Genomic DNA, 14,434 nt, shown 5'->3' on the forward strand with positions numbered 1-14,434 from the left:
CGTGTCCTTCAGCCGCTGACTAATCCCTGGACAAGCGTCACCACGACTGCCCTGTCCCAGCCAGCAGCTCGGGGCCAGCAGCTCGCGGCCCACGCCGCGGCCGTTCCCACCGACGGTGCCCGGTGCCCGTCCCCGCGCCCTTGCCTGCAGCGCGGCCGAGGGGCTCCGTGCCCGGCTCCTGCCCTGGGGATTAAGGGCTCTGCCAAGCAGCCGTTCGTGTCAGGCTGCACCGCATCTGCGGGTTTGGCTTTTGCCCTGATTGTTTTTGTACAACCTCTGGCCAGTAAATCATACTTTCTGCCTTGAAATAGGTACTCTCCATTGTTGAAACATGCCAAAGAGCCCCACAAGGCACTTTCCCTGCGACATCATTCCGGGCCAATTCACAAATGAAAACTCCAAACTTGTTAAATGCTTTGAGTACAAAACACTCCCTCATGTTTCATATCAACACTTGCCCATATTCAAAAAGAAGAAAAGCAGCCCTAAGTTGTGCATACGCACATGTATACATAAATCGTGCATGCATGAATGTACAGACACAGACACACGCGCGCGCGGAGTTTTGCAGTTTTGCTGGTGTGGTGAAGGATAATCGTTTGCAGCCTGGAGCGGGATTTGGAGCAATGCCGCTCCGTGCGACGGGGCGCCGCGTCTCCGCGCTCCCGCCGGGCTCCCCGCGCCGGGCGCCGCGAGGCCGCGGTGGGGGCGGCAGCGGCCGCGCTGCCCCGCCGGAGCCGCGCGGCCGCCTCGGAGCCGTGTTTGCAGACAGCCCCCTCCCTTCCCTTCCCTTCCCTTCCCTTCCCCCTTTCCACTCCCCCTCCTCCCCCCTCGCCAGCGGGGCTCGCTCTTTTTCTTCTGTTTTTGTCTTTTCTTTTTTTTTCTTTCTTTTTTTTTTTTTCCCTTAACGAGAGCCGCGGGTGAGTGGGAGGGATCCTGCCCGCCCGGCTTTCCCAGGCCGGGATGGAGGCTCGCAGGCAGAGGCCGGGCGGCCGCGGCCGGGGCCGGGGCACCCCGCGGGCCGGTGCTCGGCGCTGCCGGGCCGCCGCCGGGGCGCCGGGACTGCGCTGAGGAGCGGCGGCGGCGGCGGCGGCCGGGAGCGGCGGCGGCCGAGAGCGGCGGCGGAGCGGCCCCGAGGAAGGAAGAGGGACGGGGCGCTTCTGCCGCCTTCCCCCGCCCCTCTGCCGCTTCCCCTTGAACATGGTAACTGCTTCTGCTTTCGTGCCCCTACCGTGCCCCCGCCTGCGTCCCGTGTGGGCGCCAGCCCCGGGCCCTGGCGCTACCTGTGCCGCGGACCCCGCACACCTGCACGTGGCGAGGCCGCGCGACGCTGCCCGGACGTGGCCACGGCCATGCGAGAGCCGCCTGCTGCGGGCACCGCCGCTGCCCCGACAGAGCTTCGGCTCCGGGAGCGAGGAAGAGCGCGGCGGTCGCAAGCAGCCATCCGGCGAGACGCACGCGGGGCTGCGACCTGGCGTCGTTCGAGCTGCCCTGCAAAGTTTTGCGGGGGGATTCGGTGCAGCGGAGGGGTGCTACTGCCTTAGCCGCGCCTGCCTTTCTCGCGCCGGGGTGCTCAGTCCGCCCGCTCCTCGGCTCGCGTCTCGTTTGTCATTGTGGCTGCTCGGTTGCCTTGGGCTCCCGGGCTGCGCCGCGCTGAACGCCGGCCTTGTATTCTTCCATGCTGCGGCTGTTCTTTAAAACTTGGATCCTGCAGTGCCAAACTCTTGCTGGAAGTAAAAGCTGCAGAAAAGGGAGAGGAATTGTTATTCACTGCCTGTCGCGGCATTCAAGCCGTGCTCCCATCCTGAGCGGGGAGAGGGAGCTGAGTCACCCCCTTGGTTAGGATAGGCATTAAACAACTCTACTGCGCCGAAACACCAAAGCCCAGCTCCTCTTGTTGGTATAAACCACTTTTTAAAATATGGGCATTTGGGGAGAAATATCAATCTCTATTTAACAGCACTTTGGCTTATTAAAATGGAAATAGCTTTGCAAATGTAAATCTCCTTATGCTCCCTAATGCCTTTTGTTTCGTTTTTGCATTTCATTTAAACCAGCGAAGGGAAGCAGGCTAATTGGTTTCTTTTTGATTTCTAATCTCTCTCTGGTCAGTCTCGCCTTGGCGTCCCACGCTGACGCAACGCTGCTGCGCTGCGTTTGCCCCCAAAACTTCTCCCCGGGACGAGGTGCTTTGTGGCGCTTAGTGAAAACATTTTTAGGCATTCTAGGCCAAAATGTTCTTCAGCATAACCAAATCTGTATCTGGTGCCTCCATCAGTCGACAGTTTTGTTCTGACTTTGGCTCGAGCAGGCCCCGCTGCTTTATGAAGTTCTGGGCGGTTTTGTTCCATTCGCAGGAAAGTGCATGTATTTATGGAGATGATCTGTCCTCTGCCGAGACCGTTTCCTGTTGGATGGTGTTGTTAGTGATTTGGAAGATGTTTGTCTCCTCCCTCCCAGCAGCGTTTCTCCCTTTCTCAGATACTTAGAGTTTATCCCAGCTGGCAAAGCCACTGGTGGCTTCCAAAGGCGGGTTTTTACCCTCTGTCTCCAAGGCGGTTCGGAGCCACCGGAGCCTCCCGCACCCACCCGGTCCTTGGGGCGCTGTGGGGCAAGGACCGGCCGCCGGGGCGCGGGGCGGCGTGGGGCACGGGGCAGGCAGCCGGCGCTGGGAAAACGCTGCCGACCTTCGGGGCGCGGGAGGGAGAGGAGAGGAGAGCTGGGTGGGAGGAAGCCGGAGGCAGATGCTGCCCCGGGGCCAGGGCTGCTGCGAGTGCATGTCTCCCTGCCGCAGGCGCTTCTCCTTCACTTCCGAGACGGAGCAGGGACCGGCCCGGGCACGCCCAGGGCAGGGGGTCTGGGCTGCCCTCCCGGCTCCAGCCCCGGCCCCGGCCCGGTGCCGCCGCCTTCAGCGGGACGAGCCCTGAAGCCTGCGCAGCAGGGGCATTCTGCTGCTTTTCCTGTTTCCTTTTTTTCCCCGTCTTTTTTTGTCAGCAGCAGATGAGCTCAGCCGGGAAGAGCTCGGTTGGGTTTCCAAGAGCTGCCCTGGGGCCGTGCCAGGGCGCTGCGAGGCGGCTCCGGGCTCCGGGCCGCAGCGCTGGCGCTCGCAGCAGTGCGGGAGCCGGAGTGAGCGCCCCGGCCGGTGTGGATGCGGGGGCTTCGCCGGCGTCTCCACGCAGCCGGGAAGGAGCGATGCCCAGCGGGGCCGAGGCAGCCCCGGGTCCGCTGGGAGCCCCAGGCATGGGGACAGGCAGCAAGGCGGAGCGGAGCAGTGGGATTTGCCCTGGCAGCGGGGTCCCCCACCCCTCCCTGTCATGCAAAATAGAGCAAGCGTGAGAAAACCGGCGGCTAAGGAGCTCGTGTAAGAGCAGCTCTGCAGGGGACAGGCTTGCAGATGGGGGCAGCGAGAAGCGGCAGGGACCTGCTCTGCTTGGGCCCTCTGGCCTCACCTTCCAGGCCCAACAGCAGGAGTCTTCTGGGCGGAAACGCTGAGAAAAAGTCAGGAAGAATTAACCAAAGCATGACTGCAAAGTGCTTTAGCTAAAGCGCATTAAAGCTAATTAAGCTGAATTAACCAAGGCCGCGTTGTTTCTCAATGGGACCAGACCAGGGATTAGCTGCCTGAAACTAATTCCCACCTTCGGTTAATCCCACTGAACGTCCGGAGCGCCGAGGAGCGGGACGGCGCCGTCGAGGCAGCTGGCGCCGCGGGCGGAGGATGGTCCCGGCGCTGCCGCCTCTCCCGGCTGCCGTGTGGGCGCCGGGATTCCTCCGCGGTGAAAGCTGGCGCCTGAGCCCCGGCTGGGGGCTGCGGAGACGCCTTGGCAGCTAGCGACCGAGCGGGGATAACATCCAGCGCCCGTCGTGCAGGAGAAGGAGGGAAAAGCGCCCGGACGTGGCAGCTTCCAAGGGCTGATCCTGCGGCTGCCCCAGCATCGTGCGCGCAGACCCGCGTTTGCACGGGCAGCGGCGTTGCCACCATCGCAGCCACCGTCGCAGCCGCCGCAGGGCGCCAGGCTGCCGGTCAGGCCCCTGCCTGCAGCGCTGCGGCTGCGGCTGATTTTGTCATTTATTTGGGCCTCTCATGCAGAAATACCCCCGAGACTTGAAGACGTCTCTGCCTCTCCCGCTCGGCGCTCTGCTTTTCTCTTTGACACCCATGTTGATATTCACCCTTGTGCTGTCTGCAACGCAGCTGAATTTAATATGAACTGTGTGATTGCTTCCTTCCATGGATCAGCTACGTCGGTGAGGTCAACATGAGCCTGGAAACAAGGTCTAAGTAATTAATGTCTTCTGCAAAGCTGGAAGAGCAAACTCAGAAATACGAGGTTATGCGTGGTGCAAACCCAGGCTTTCTTGCCTGCCTTGGAAAGCCCGGCTTTGCGGCGGGATGCGGCTCAGAGTCAGCAGAATGTTTCCCAGAAAACGCTCTCATGATTAATTTCAGGTTAATCACATTCAGCAATGAGTCTGAATCGAAACACCCGCTCCGTCTTCAGATGTTCGTCCTTCCTCCCCGTCCCCCTCCGACCGCCACATTCCTCCGGCGAGCTGCGAGCGCGGCACAGCGCGGCGCCCGGCTCCGCTTAACCCTTTGCTGCTGCTGCTCCCCGTCTCCCCCATTACCAGCTCTCCCGGACGGGGGGCAGGCGGCATTTGGAGCTGATCGTTCAACCTCGTTAAATCTCAGCCAAACCTAACGAGCGCGGGCCACCTTTCCGTAGCACCGGGCCGACGTCCGTCGGGGCGGCGGGTCCAGGACGCCCCGTGTCCGGGTGCCGCCCCCCCCCAGCGCCGCTCTCCTCCCTCCCGCAGGACGCCCGGTCCCTCGACGCGGCGGTGCAGAGCGCCCTCCGAGCCCTGTACCCACCGTTCGAAGCCACGGCGCCCACGGTGCTCGGCCAGGTGTTTCGCCTCCTGGAGACCAGATACCAGGGGGACGGGCTCTGCTGCCTCCTCGACTTCCTCATCCCGGCCAAGCGCCTCTTCGAGCACGTGCGGCAGGCAGCCTGCGTAAGCTCCCCGGCCGTCGCCCCGCGCCCCGCTCCTGGGCCCCGGGGGGGTTTTGCCCTAAAGCACGGCGTTTTGCCCTAAAGCGGGACGTTCTGCCCTAAAGCGGGATGTTCTGCATGGCCCCGGTGCCCCGCGCGCCGCGGAGCAGCCGAGCGGTTTGGCTTCCCAACGCGGAGCCCGGGGCATGCCCGGCTCTCGGGGAGCTGAGCCGAGGCCAGGCGGGATTCCCACACCTCCGCTCCCTCCCGGGAAGGGTTTCGCCCCACGGGAGCATCCGGGGAGTGTGCGGCCGGCGGCCTCCTGCCGTGGCCGTCCGTGGGCCGGGGGGAGGGGGCCAGACCCACGCTGGCACAGCGTCAGGGTTGTCGCCGTTGGGTCTCCAGGCTCTCCGGGTCCCCGTCCAGGGTGCCAACGTGCTGCTGCGTCCTGCGGAGCCGGGCGGCGAGAGCGGCCAGGGAGCTGGCGGGACGCTCGCCCACGCTGCGTCCTTGCTCCCTGCCAGGCTCCCTACTTCAACTGCGTCTTCCTCCACGAAGGCTGGCCCTTGTGTCTCCGCGAGAAGGTGGTTGTCCACCTGGCGCCGCTCAACCCCCTCCTGCTGCGCTCGGGCGACTTCTACCTGCAGGCCGAGCCCGGCGAGGAGCGCGCGGCTCGCCTCACCCTCAAGCACCTCTCCGGCGACCTGCGCGCGGTGCGGCGGACGCCCGTCCCCGAGGCCGCCTACGCGCTGCTCTTCACCCACGAGTGGCTGGAGGAGATCAACCGGCAGCGCGGCGGCGGCGCCCCGCTGCGCACCTGCCTGGTGGCCACCGAGGACGGCATCGCCCCGCTGCCCTGGAGCAGCATCGCCATGCCGGAGTTCGTCGACAAGCCCGACGCGGGGCCCGGCTGCACCCCGGCACCGGCGTCCTGCACCGCGGGAGCGTCCTGCACCGCGGAGCCGGCGCCGCCGGGGCCCTACAGCAACGTCGCGGGCTCCGTCCCGGGCTGCAAAGATGCCTCTCGCAAGCCCGACCAGGGAAAATACCCAGGACTGATCAAGGTGGACCAGCTGGGGCCGCGGAGCAAGGCGGCCGCGCTCGCCGTGCCCAGCCTGCGCGAGATCGTCAGCCGGAACCTGGAGGGGGAGTACGTGGACCTGCTGGAGCCGTCCGAGGAGAAGCTGGGTCTGCCGGCGCCAGCCCTGCCGCCCGCTCGCCGAGCCGGGGGCTCGCGGGCTCCCTGCGCGCCCTGCCTGGGGACGAGGCTCGCTGGGGACCCCGGGCGCCACGGCCCCCGCTGCCGCTACCGCGACTCCTACCTGGCTGCCCTGCAAAACCCTGTGAGCTTCGGCCCCGGGCTCATGGCAGCCATCCTGGAGGAGCCTGACGGCGCCGGCCACGTGCCAATCCCGGCCGCCGGCAAGAGCCTGGCGCAGCAGCAGCAGCAGCAGCGGTGGCGGCAGCGGGGGTCCGGCCCCGGCGGCAGCCCCGCGCTCCCCTCCCGCTGCCCGCACGTGGCGGCCGGCGGCCTCGGGCTGCTCGAGCCCCCGGCTCGCTCGGAGGTGACAGGCTCCAGCCACAAGTTCTCCTTCCTGAAGGGCCAGCGGCACGCGGCGTCGCCCGGGGACGGCTCCGCCGGGGACCGAGCCGCCGGCCACCACGAGGGGCCCTGGAAGAAGATGTCGGCTATTTACTCTCCCAGGATGAGCAGAGCGAAACCCACCGGGAAAGGTAGCGGCGCCGTGCGCCGGGGCCGGAGCGCCGCTTTGCGGGCTGCTCAAAACGCCCTTTTTTTGCATTTCTCTGCCCTTTTCCACTTCGCCAGCTCATCTCTGCCTCGTCTTCTCGTGGGCAGGTCCGGATGGGGCGGCCGGCGCCCCCGCGGACGACGGGTCCCTGCAACGCGCCAGCGGTGCCAACGGCCCCCGCGCGCCCGCCGTGGGCCGGGAGCCCCGGTGTGCCGAGCCGGGCGCCCCACGACCGCCGGCCTGGAGTGACCTGCACACGGGGCTGCTGCGCTCCGGCGTCGTGTGTCTGCCAGGTACCGCCGGCGCCCGCGCCCCTCGCGCGCACCCTCCTCCGCGGAGGCCTTGGGAAGTAAAACACCTTTCTGCGGGAGACGGTTCCCTGCGAGGAAGGGTTCCGGGCTGCGCTAGAATCCAGAAAGCCCCTACATGGAAAATGTTCAGTCAACTGGGCAAAAAAAAATTGGGAACCCCCCCTGCCACGGCTGATGCTGCGCGCGGCCGACGCGGGCTGTGCGCTCAGCCGCACGAGCCCTCCTACACCGTTCCTCCGAAACGGAGCTTTGCAGCTCGTCGCCGCCAAATACCAAACATTTAGTCGATTTCTTTTCCCAAGAACTGTGCCAAAACCATCTTTTTTCCAGGGAAAACATCCCCAGCAGCCAGCCCTGGCATTTCCCGGCACGCGTGAGCCCCGAGAGCCCCCGCGGGCTGCTCTCGCCCCGCTGGGGGGGGCTGGGAGGGGGCTGGAAACCGGCAGCCGCGACGCTCGCGCCGGCCGCAGCTGCAGCGTATTAAGGCGGGTTGGGCGGGAGACCCCTTGCACGGGGCCGGGGCCGGTCACTGTCACTCGGCGCCTGCCTTTCTCCGCAGGGAGCACCGACAAGCTGGGCCGGGCCCTGCTCCAGGTGAGCACCAGCGGCAGCGCCTGGACAGCTGCGTGGTGCTCTGCCGGCGAGCTGGCGCGACTCGTCCTCTACCTCTGCTCCATCCCCAGGTAGGGCCAGGGAGCTGCCGGGGGGGTCCTGCCCCAGCTGCCTCCCGGCTCAGCGTCCCGGGCAGCGAGGGATGCCTGGAGAGGGATGCCCAGCATCCCACGCACATCCCGGCTTGGGCACATCCTGCATGCTCCAGCTTGGGCACATCCCATTTTGGGCACATCCTGCACACTCCAGCTTGGGCACATCCCAGCCTATGCCAGCTTGGGCACATCCTGCATGCTCTGGCTTGGGCACATCCTGGCTCGGGCACATCCCGGCCCGTGCGCTGTGCACACCTCCCGCACGCCCCAGCTGGAGCACCCTCGGCACGCTGGTTTGGGCAGCCGCCCCATGGCGGGTGAGGACCCGCTGCGGTGCCTCCATCAAGGCTTGGGGTACTGGATGGGGAGCGTCTCCTCCAGCCTCGGTTTCCCACGGGGACGAGGGCATCGCCGTCCTGCGTTACCACCGCCAGTCCAGAGAGGAGGGAGGGAGGGAGCTGCCGGGCGGGAGCAGGCTCACGTGCCGCCTCCCATCAAGGCGCTTTCCTCCTTGTCACTGCATTTGTTTCCGTCTGCCAGGAAGGACGCGCCGGACGGCGGGCTGACGGTCGTCGTGGACGCGAGGCAGCAGCCGCCCTCTCCCGTCCTGTTCGCGGCGCTCCAATCCGTGCAGGTGCGCGGCGGCCGCGTGCCGGAGCCCTCGCGGGGCTCTGCTCATGGCCGCGGGAGCAGCGCCATCCTGGGACGCCCATGGATGCTTCCCTGCCGCACGGAGCACCTTCCCTGCAGCCCCTTGCCCTCTGGCGCCCACGGCCACGATTTTTATCTTGCTCACGGATTTTACCCCTGAGCATGGCAGCGCGGATTTATTGAGACAAATCGCAGCTGCCTGCTGCTGCATCACAACATATTTATCTAGAAAAAACCACATATCTCTTGCTGCTTTTGCCCCCGCCGCCAGCCTTGTCTCCTGGCTCCCTCTGGGACTGGCAGTGCTTAAACGGCTGCCGCTCTCTTCCCAAAGCTGCTGTGAAAGCTCAGCCCTGAGCAGGGGGCTGCACGCAGTCCCGGGCAGCGTGCGAAGCCCCGAGCGAGCTGCTCTCCCCGTCCCCCCCTTTTCCCTCCCAATGAGCCGGCGGCGGCGCCGACGGGCCGGGTTTGCCGCGGTGACGCTCCTCCGCCTCCCGCAGAGCCTGGCGCCCGGCTCCGTCCACGCGGTGCTGCTGCTGGCCGAGAAGGAGCTGCTCGCGCAGCGCGAGAAGCTGCCCGGCGTGCAGGTGAGCGCCGGCTGACGAGGCAGGGTCGTTTAGTGGAGGGGGGGGGTGCTGCGGCCGGCGGCGCTCACGAGCCGCGTCCCCGCAGGTGGAGACCCTGCCGTCGCTGAAGGCGCTGGGCCGCTACGTCGACAGCTCCCAGCTGACCCGAGAGCTGGACGGCACCTTCCCCTACTGCCACAGCGAGTGGGTGCAATTCTTCCAGGTGCCTTCGGCTGCGCCCTCGCGTTTCCCCCCCCCCCGCCCCGCGGTGCAAAGGGGCTTTGCTTCTCCTCCGCGCCCCCGTCCCTCTGCCCGGCCCCGCTGACCCCCGTCTCCCCGCAGAAGCTGCACCCCTTCACCGCCAGCCTGCGGCGGGCGTCGGAGCTGCTGCGGAGCTGCATCCGGGAGCTGCGCCAAGCTGACGGCCCGGCGGGGCTGCAGGTAACGGGGAGCCGCCCGGCCGGGGGGGCGCGTGGTGCATCCCAGCCCCGTGCCCGCTCCCCGTGTGCTCCCAAGCCCCCTCGGCCTGGGGCAGAGCTGAGCATGGCTCTGCCGGTCTCAGCAGCTGCTGGACCTTGCCCCGGGGCCGCTTTCCCCGGCGGGCGAGCGGTGCCGATTGCACCGGGCTCGGCTCACCCCGGAGTCCATGCACCATCCAACACGCAGCACCATTTCACCCCATTTCTCCAAAGTCGAGGAGCAAAGGCTTCCAGCTCGGATGCTCCCGGTGCCCGGGGCTGCCTCGGTGCCGTCTGCTGGAGCGGCACGGTGAGGCGAGACGGTGTCTGTCCCCCGCAGGAGGCGGCCGCCTGCATTGCCCGGCACAAGGAGCTGATGCGGAGGGTGCTGAGCGACCCGCAGCTCGTCGGCCTGCAGCGCGACGGCGGCGCCGTGCTCGCCCGGCTGCGCAGGGAGGCCGCCCGCCTCGGCGCCTCGCCCCACGTCAGGTAGCGCCAGGGTGGGGGGGACGGAGTCCACGCGCCCCCGCCGGCCCGTGAAGCCGGTCTCCCCGCTGCCCGGGTGCTCCAGCACTTCCTCCGAGCGCCGGGGCTTGCATCCCTTGCGGCCCGTTGCGGGCAGCTGCAGCGCTCCCCACCGTCGCGCCGGGGAGGGTGCAGGTCCCACCGGAGGGTCTCCCCGCTCCGAGCGGCTTGGGGCTGCTCGGCCAGGCCTGCAGCGAGCCCGGCAGGGTTGTCTCAGCGAAGCCACTAGATGGGGCCAGGCCCTGGCGATGCTGCACCCGGCCGGCCGGCAGTGCCGCGCGTGTCCCGCGATGCTGTGCACATTCATCAAGGCCGTGCATGCCCGCGATGCTGCCCACGCACAGCCAGCGATGCTGCACGTGTCCCACAGTGCTGCTTGTGTCCCACAATGTTGCACGTGTCTGATGCTGCACATATCCTGCAATATTGCACATCCTGCAATGCTGCACGTGTCCCACGATGCTGCTTGTCCCGCAATGTTGCATGTGTCCGGTGATGCCGCACATATCCTGCAATATTGCACATGTCCGGTGATGCTGCCTGTGTCCCATGATGTCACGCGCATCTGGCGCTGCCGCACAGGTCTGGCGCTGCACGCCAGCAGCAATAATCCTTCTGCTCCCTTCGCTCAGCTGGGTCAGGCCGTGCTGCCAGCAAACACTTCCCTGTCCCGCGGTCCCTTACTTCCAGCTCTCCCGGTGGCGCGGGGACATTTGCAGACCCCTGCCTGCGCCCTTGCGGCACAGCCGGTGCGCAGGGCCTCAGCGTGCCGCCCGCGAGCTGCTCCTGCTCGGCATGGCCGCCCATCGGCTGCGGCGTCCTCCCTGCGCCGTACCGCTTCCTGCGGGGTTAGTGACCGCGTCTCCTCCCAGGACCAGCCTGGAGGCGGCTGAGGGGCTCTACAACCAGCTGGAGGAGGATGTCCACGACCTGGTGTCCAAATCCAACAGCTGCCTGGAGCGCCTGGAGTTCCTCCGGAAGACCAGGGAGCTGGAGGCCGAGTTTGGCGAGGTGAGCTGGGCGCCACAGGCCGGTCCAGCCCCCTCTCGGTATGCAGCAAATTAAAGTTATCCAGCCTTGGGAGCACAGCAGAAGCAATCGTCTGCCCGTTTCCTAGGTTTTTGATGATAAAGGAAACGCAGAGAATAACAGGATTGCCTGGAGCTTTGATTTTAATTATGGGGCTACTGCGCGCAATCAAGTCAGATCAAGATAATCCAGGGGAAGGAAGGGGAGTTCCCGAGGAAGCCGCGGCTGTAAATAGCAGGTCTGGCGCGAACCTGCTCGCTCCCGCTTCTCCCGCGCGAACCCCCCTTGCTCCCGCTTCTCCCGCAGCTCGGGCGCTGGCTGGACGGCGAGGCAGCGGCTCGGCTGGAGGAAATGGGTGCCCAGGAGTGCAGCCCCGACGGCTTCGAGAAATCCTTCGAGCAGTTTAAGGAGTTCCTCGCTCAGGCAACAGTATGTTTGGAAGAGGCTTTTCTGTAGTGTTTATCCATAGGTATCATTAGCGCTAGAGCGGTTACGTGGCTCAGGCTCTCTGCCAGGCGTTCGGCAGGAAGATGAACATGCAAAGTTAGGAGTGTGCAAATGTCTTTACAAGTCTTGATGCAATCGGCCCAAATTCCCCAGGTTTGGTTTGGAACAAGACTTCCGCGTGAAACTGGGTTCCCTCCAAGCTGGCTGGGTCAAACTGCCGTTTTCATGGCTGATTTTCCAGGGGGTTTACCAGGTTTTGGGCAGCCCCGCTCCTACATGGGGGACAGTTTCGCTGTTCGCTGATGTGGTTTGGGCTGGGGTTGCTGTTCCCCACCGCTCCCAAGCTCCAGCCTTCGCAAACCCCGGCTCCCTCCTCCCGCGGGGAAGCGCTGCAGAGACTGGGAATCCCTCAGACAGGAAGGTGGTGGCAGAGATTTTCTTCACGTACCCCTAAATACGAAGGTCCTTTAATTACGTGCACTGCACCGAGGAAGAAACGAGGTGAATCCTTTGGGGACAGAATAACCCGCTTTGTGCGGGGAGCAGAGCCCGGACGGAGCAGAGTTGGAGAAGCCTTGTTCTCTTTGCTGCTTCTCACATGCCCAGAAGTGTTTTGCCGTCCAAAGCGAGAACGTAGCTTTGCTGTTGATGGCGAATGCTCAGCCCTGCAGAGAGCCTGACCCCTAATAAACAGGTCCGCAAGGAAGCGGGTTGGAGCCTTCTCACATTTCCAGCTGTTTTTTCCTTCCCGCTGTGCCCGTAGGCGCGGTACAACCACGGGCTGGCTCTGTGTCAGGAAGCGGCCGAGGTCCAGGACTCCGCTTTTCCCGAGGCAGACCCCTTCCAGGCGGCTGCGGCCCTTTTCCGGGCCAAGCTGATGAGCTTCCACGCGGCCGCAGAGCGTCGGCGGGCTGAGCTGGAAATGCTGCGAGAGCTCTGCAGCTTCTCCAGCCAGGTGGGTGCGCGGCCGCCCCCGGACTGGGCGCTGGGCGAGCGGCGAGAAAACCCCAAACCAGCAGCTCTCGCCTTGCTTTCCAGATCACGTGGCTCAGCCTGGACTGCACCGGCTGCGGGAAGCGCGGGGAGAGCCAGCCGGGGAACCTGGAGGCGCTGCGGGGCCTTGAGAGCTCCTTCCAGAAGCTCTCGGTGGACTTCTCCCTGGAGAAGCTGCAGGAGATGACGGCCCAGGTGCGCGCGATGCGGAGCAGCAGCGGGCTGGGAGCGTGGAGCGCGGCGTGGCAGAGGTACCGGGAGACCAGGCGGATCCTCGAGGAGATGCTGGCGGAGCTGCGGCAGGCCCGGGGTGCGGACGCCGGCGGCAGCGGGCAGGGAGACGTCTTCGGCCCCTCTCGCTCCGCAGCCCCCGGCAAGGAAGCGCCAGTCTGCAAGGATGCTCCCAGCCCGGTGCCAGGGAGCCGGAGACCGGACGGTGCCCGGGAATGCGGGGATGCCGGACCGCCTCTGGCTGGTGGCTCCCTCCCGAAACCCGACAGCGGAGCCTGCATGGGAATGGGAGGAAGCGTCGCCCGGGACCTCGGCCGGCCCGTTCAGGGGCGTCCGCTCGCTCTTCCTGCCCGGATGCGCTGCACCGAGCAGCCGGGTCCCAGCGCACGGGCTCCGCCGGCAGAAGCCGCCCAGTACTTCCAGGTTTCCAGCCAGAGCAGCCTCTCCTCGGACGACTCGGACTCGCATGCCTCCGCCGAGGAGCCCCCGGCGGCCGCTCTGCCGTCGCCCCGGGGCACCGCACCGCTCTGCCCCTCCGGAAAATCCCCGCACATCCTTTACCTGGAGAAGCACCTGGCCGAGGCAGGCGCCGAGTAAAGCCGGCTGCGCGGAGCTGTCGCTCCCCGGGGCAGACGTCTTGCGGAGGCGCCCAGACCCGCCGTGACGTCCCGCGCCGGATGCCAGCGCCGCTGCCCAACGCTCGGCCTTGGATTGTCCCTCCGTATTGAACGCTTGGCGCGCTGCGACATGGCAGTGGCCGGATTTCCCGACCCTCCCGAGGCCGAGCGAATTAATAACCTACTAAGCGCGTAGCGATCGTCACGTAAAGTGCCTTTACCTGTGCGAGCGCCACAGCAGCCGCTGTGGCCGCCCCGTCCCCGCGGCCCCTCGCCCGCTCCCGGGTTTCCTCTCCCGCGCGGATTTGCCTTGCTCCCGCCCTGCCCAAGCGCCGCCGGCGGCAGGCGTCCCGTTTGTGCGCGTTCCTTAGCCTGGGACTAACCGTGTTAATGGTAATAAACCTGGAGCCGAGCGCTCGGAGCGGTCCTGGCGGAGCAAAAGGGGAAGCGCTGTCCTGCGGCGAGCCCGGCAGCACCACCCCCCCCCCGGCCCGCTCCGGGGATGCCCTGCGGTCCGGCACGGCCCCTCCGAGCGGGAGAAGCAGCGACCCTACCCGGGGTGCAGCCTGGCACCGCCAGCGCTCTGCACCCCGCCGCGGGGCACATGGGGTGCACGAGCACAGTGGGGTGCAGGGGGCTGCATCCCTCTGCGTCACCCTTCCTGCGATTCCCTACCGGATCGCACACCACCAGCCCCTCTTCCCTCTTCTCAGGGCTGGACAAATCGCTCCCTCCAGTTTGCATGCCGGCACCCCGTCGCACCTCGGAGGGTGCCGGGTTAAGCAGCCCGGGCTCGGCAGATCCCTCCTCGCGCAGCTGGCCTGGCGCCGCCCGCTCCCGCGTCGGCCGGGGTCGTCAGCGGCAATGTTAACGGAGCCGGTCTGCGGCCGCTCCCCGCGGAGCTGCCCCATCCTCGCCAGCCTCTGGCTCCCCCCGCAGCCCTGCTCGCTTACCACCCTCTGCTCACAGTTCTCCTAAACTCCATCTCTGCCAGCTTAAATACCGATTTCCTCAGTAGCACTTTTATCACTGCTTTTCTGAAATCCAGATAGCCGCAATCTCTCACATTCCTTTCGGCTTAAAAAATAATCATCACGGAGAGATATCGGCGTAGGGTTGCACGGTCCGTCTCCAGTGAACCCAGGCGGCTTTGC

General features: G+C 66.1%; 1 protein-coding gene across 1 annotated transcript; it reads left to right on the top strand.

The window, feature by feature from the left end:
* Positions 1-1,106: 1,106 nt before the first annotated feature.
* Positions 1,107-13,594, top strand: KIAA1755 (KIAA1755 ortholog). The gene is made up of 14 exons (XM_067307601.1): positions 1,107-1,203; positions 4,819-5,016; positions 5,519-6,728; positions 6,853-7,038; positions 7,616-7,739; positions 8,304-8,397; positions 8,915-9,001; positions 9,087-9,203; positions 9,323-9,421; positions 9,779-9,927; positions 10,836-10,974; positions 11,299-11,421; positions 12,203-12,394; positions 12,478-13,594. The coding sequence occupies exons 1-14, from the start codon at positions 1,201-1,203 to the stop codon at positions 13,258-13,260; spliced, it is 3,504 nt and encodes a 1,167-aa protein (XP_067163702.1). The 5' UTR covers positions 1,107-1,200; the 3' UTR covers positions 13,261-13,594.
* Positions 13,595-14,434: the final 840 nt, after the last annotated feature.

Source organism: Apteryx mantelli, chromosome 18, assembly GCF_036417845.1.
Source record: "Apteryx mantelli isolate bAptMan1 chromosome 18, bAptMan1.hap1, whole genome shotgun sequence".
Taxonomy (NCBI): domain Eukaryota; kingdom Metazoa; phylum Chordata; class Aves; order Apterygiformes; family Apterygidae; genus Apteryx; species Apteryx mantelli.

Coding starts and splice junctions, on each gene's coding strand:
- KIAA1755 (XM_067307601.1), top strand. Junction 5,017..5,518: donor ACGTGCGGCAGGCAGCCTGC/GTAAGCTCCCCG, acceptor GCTCCCTGCCAG/GCTCCCTACTTCAACTGCGT. Junction 9,422..9,778: donor ACGGCCCGGCGGGGCTGCAG/GTAACGGGGAGC, acceptor TGTCCCCCGCAG/GAGGCGGCCGCCTGCATTGC.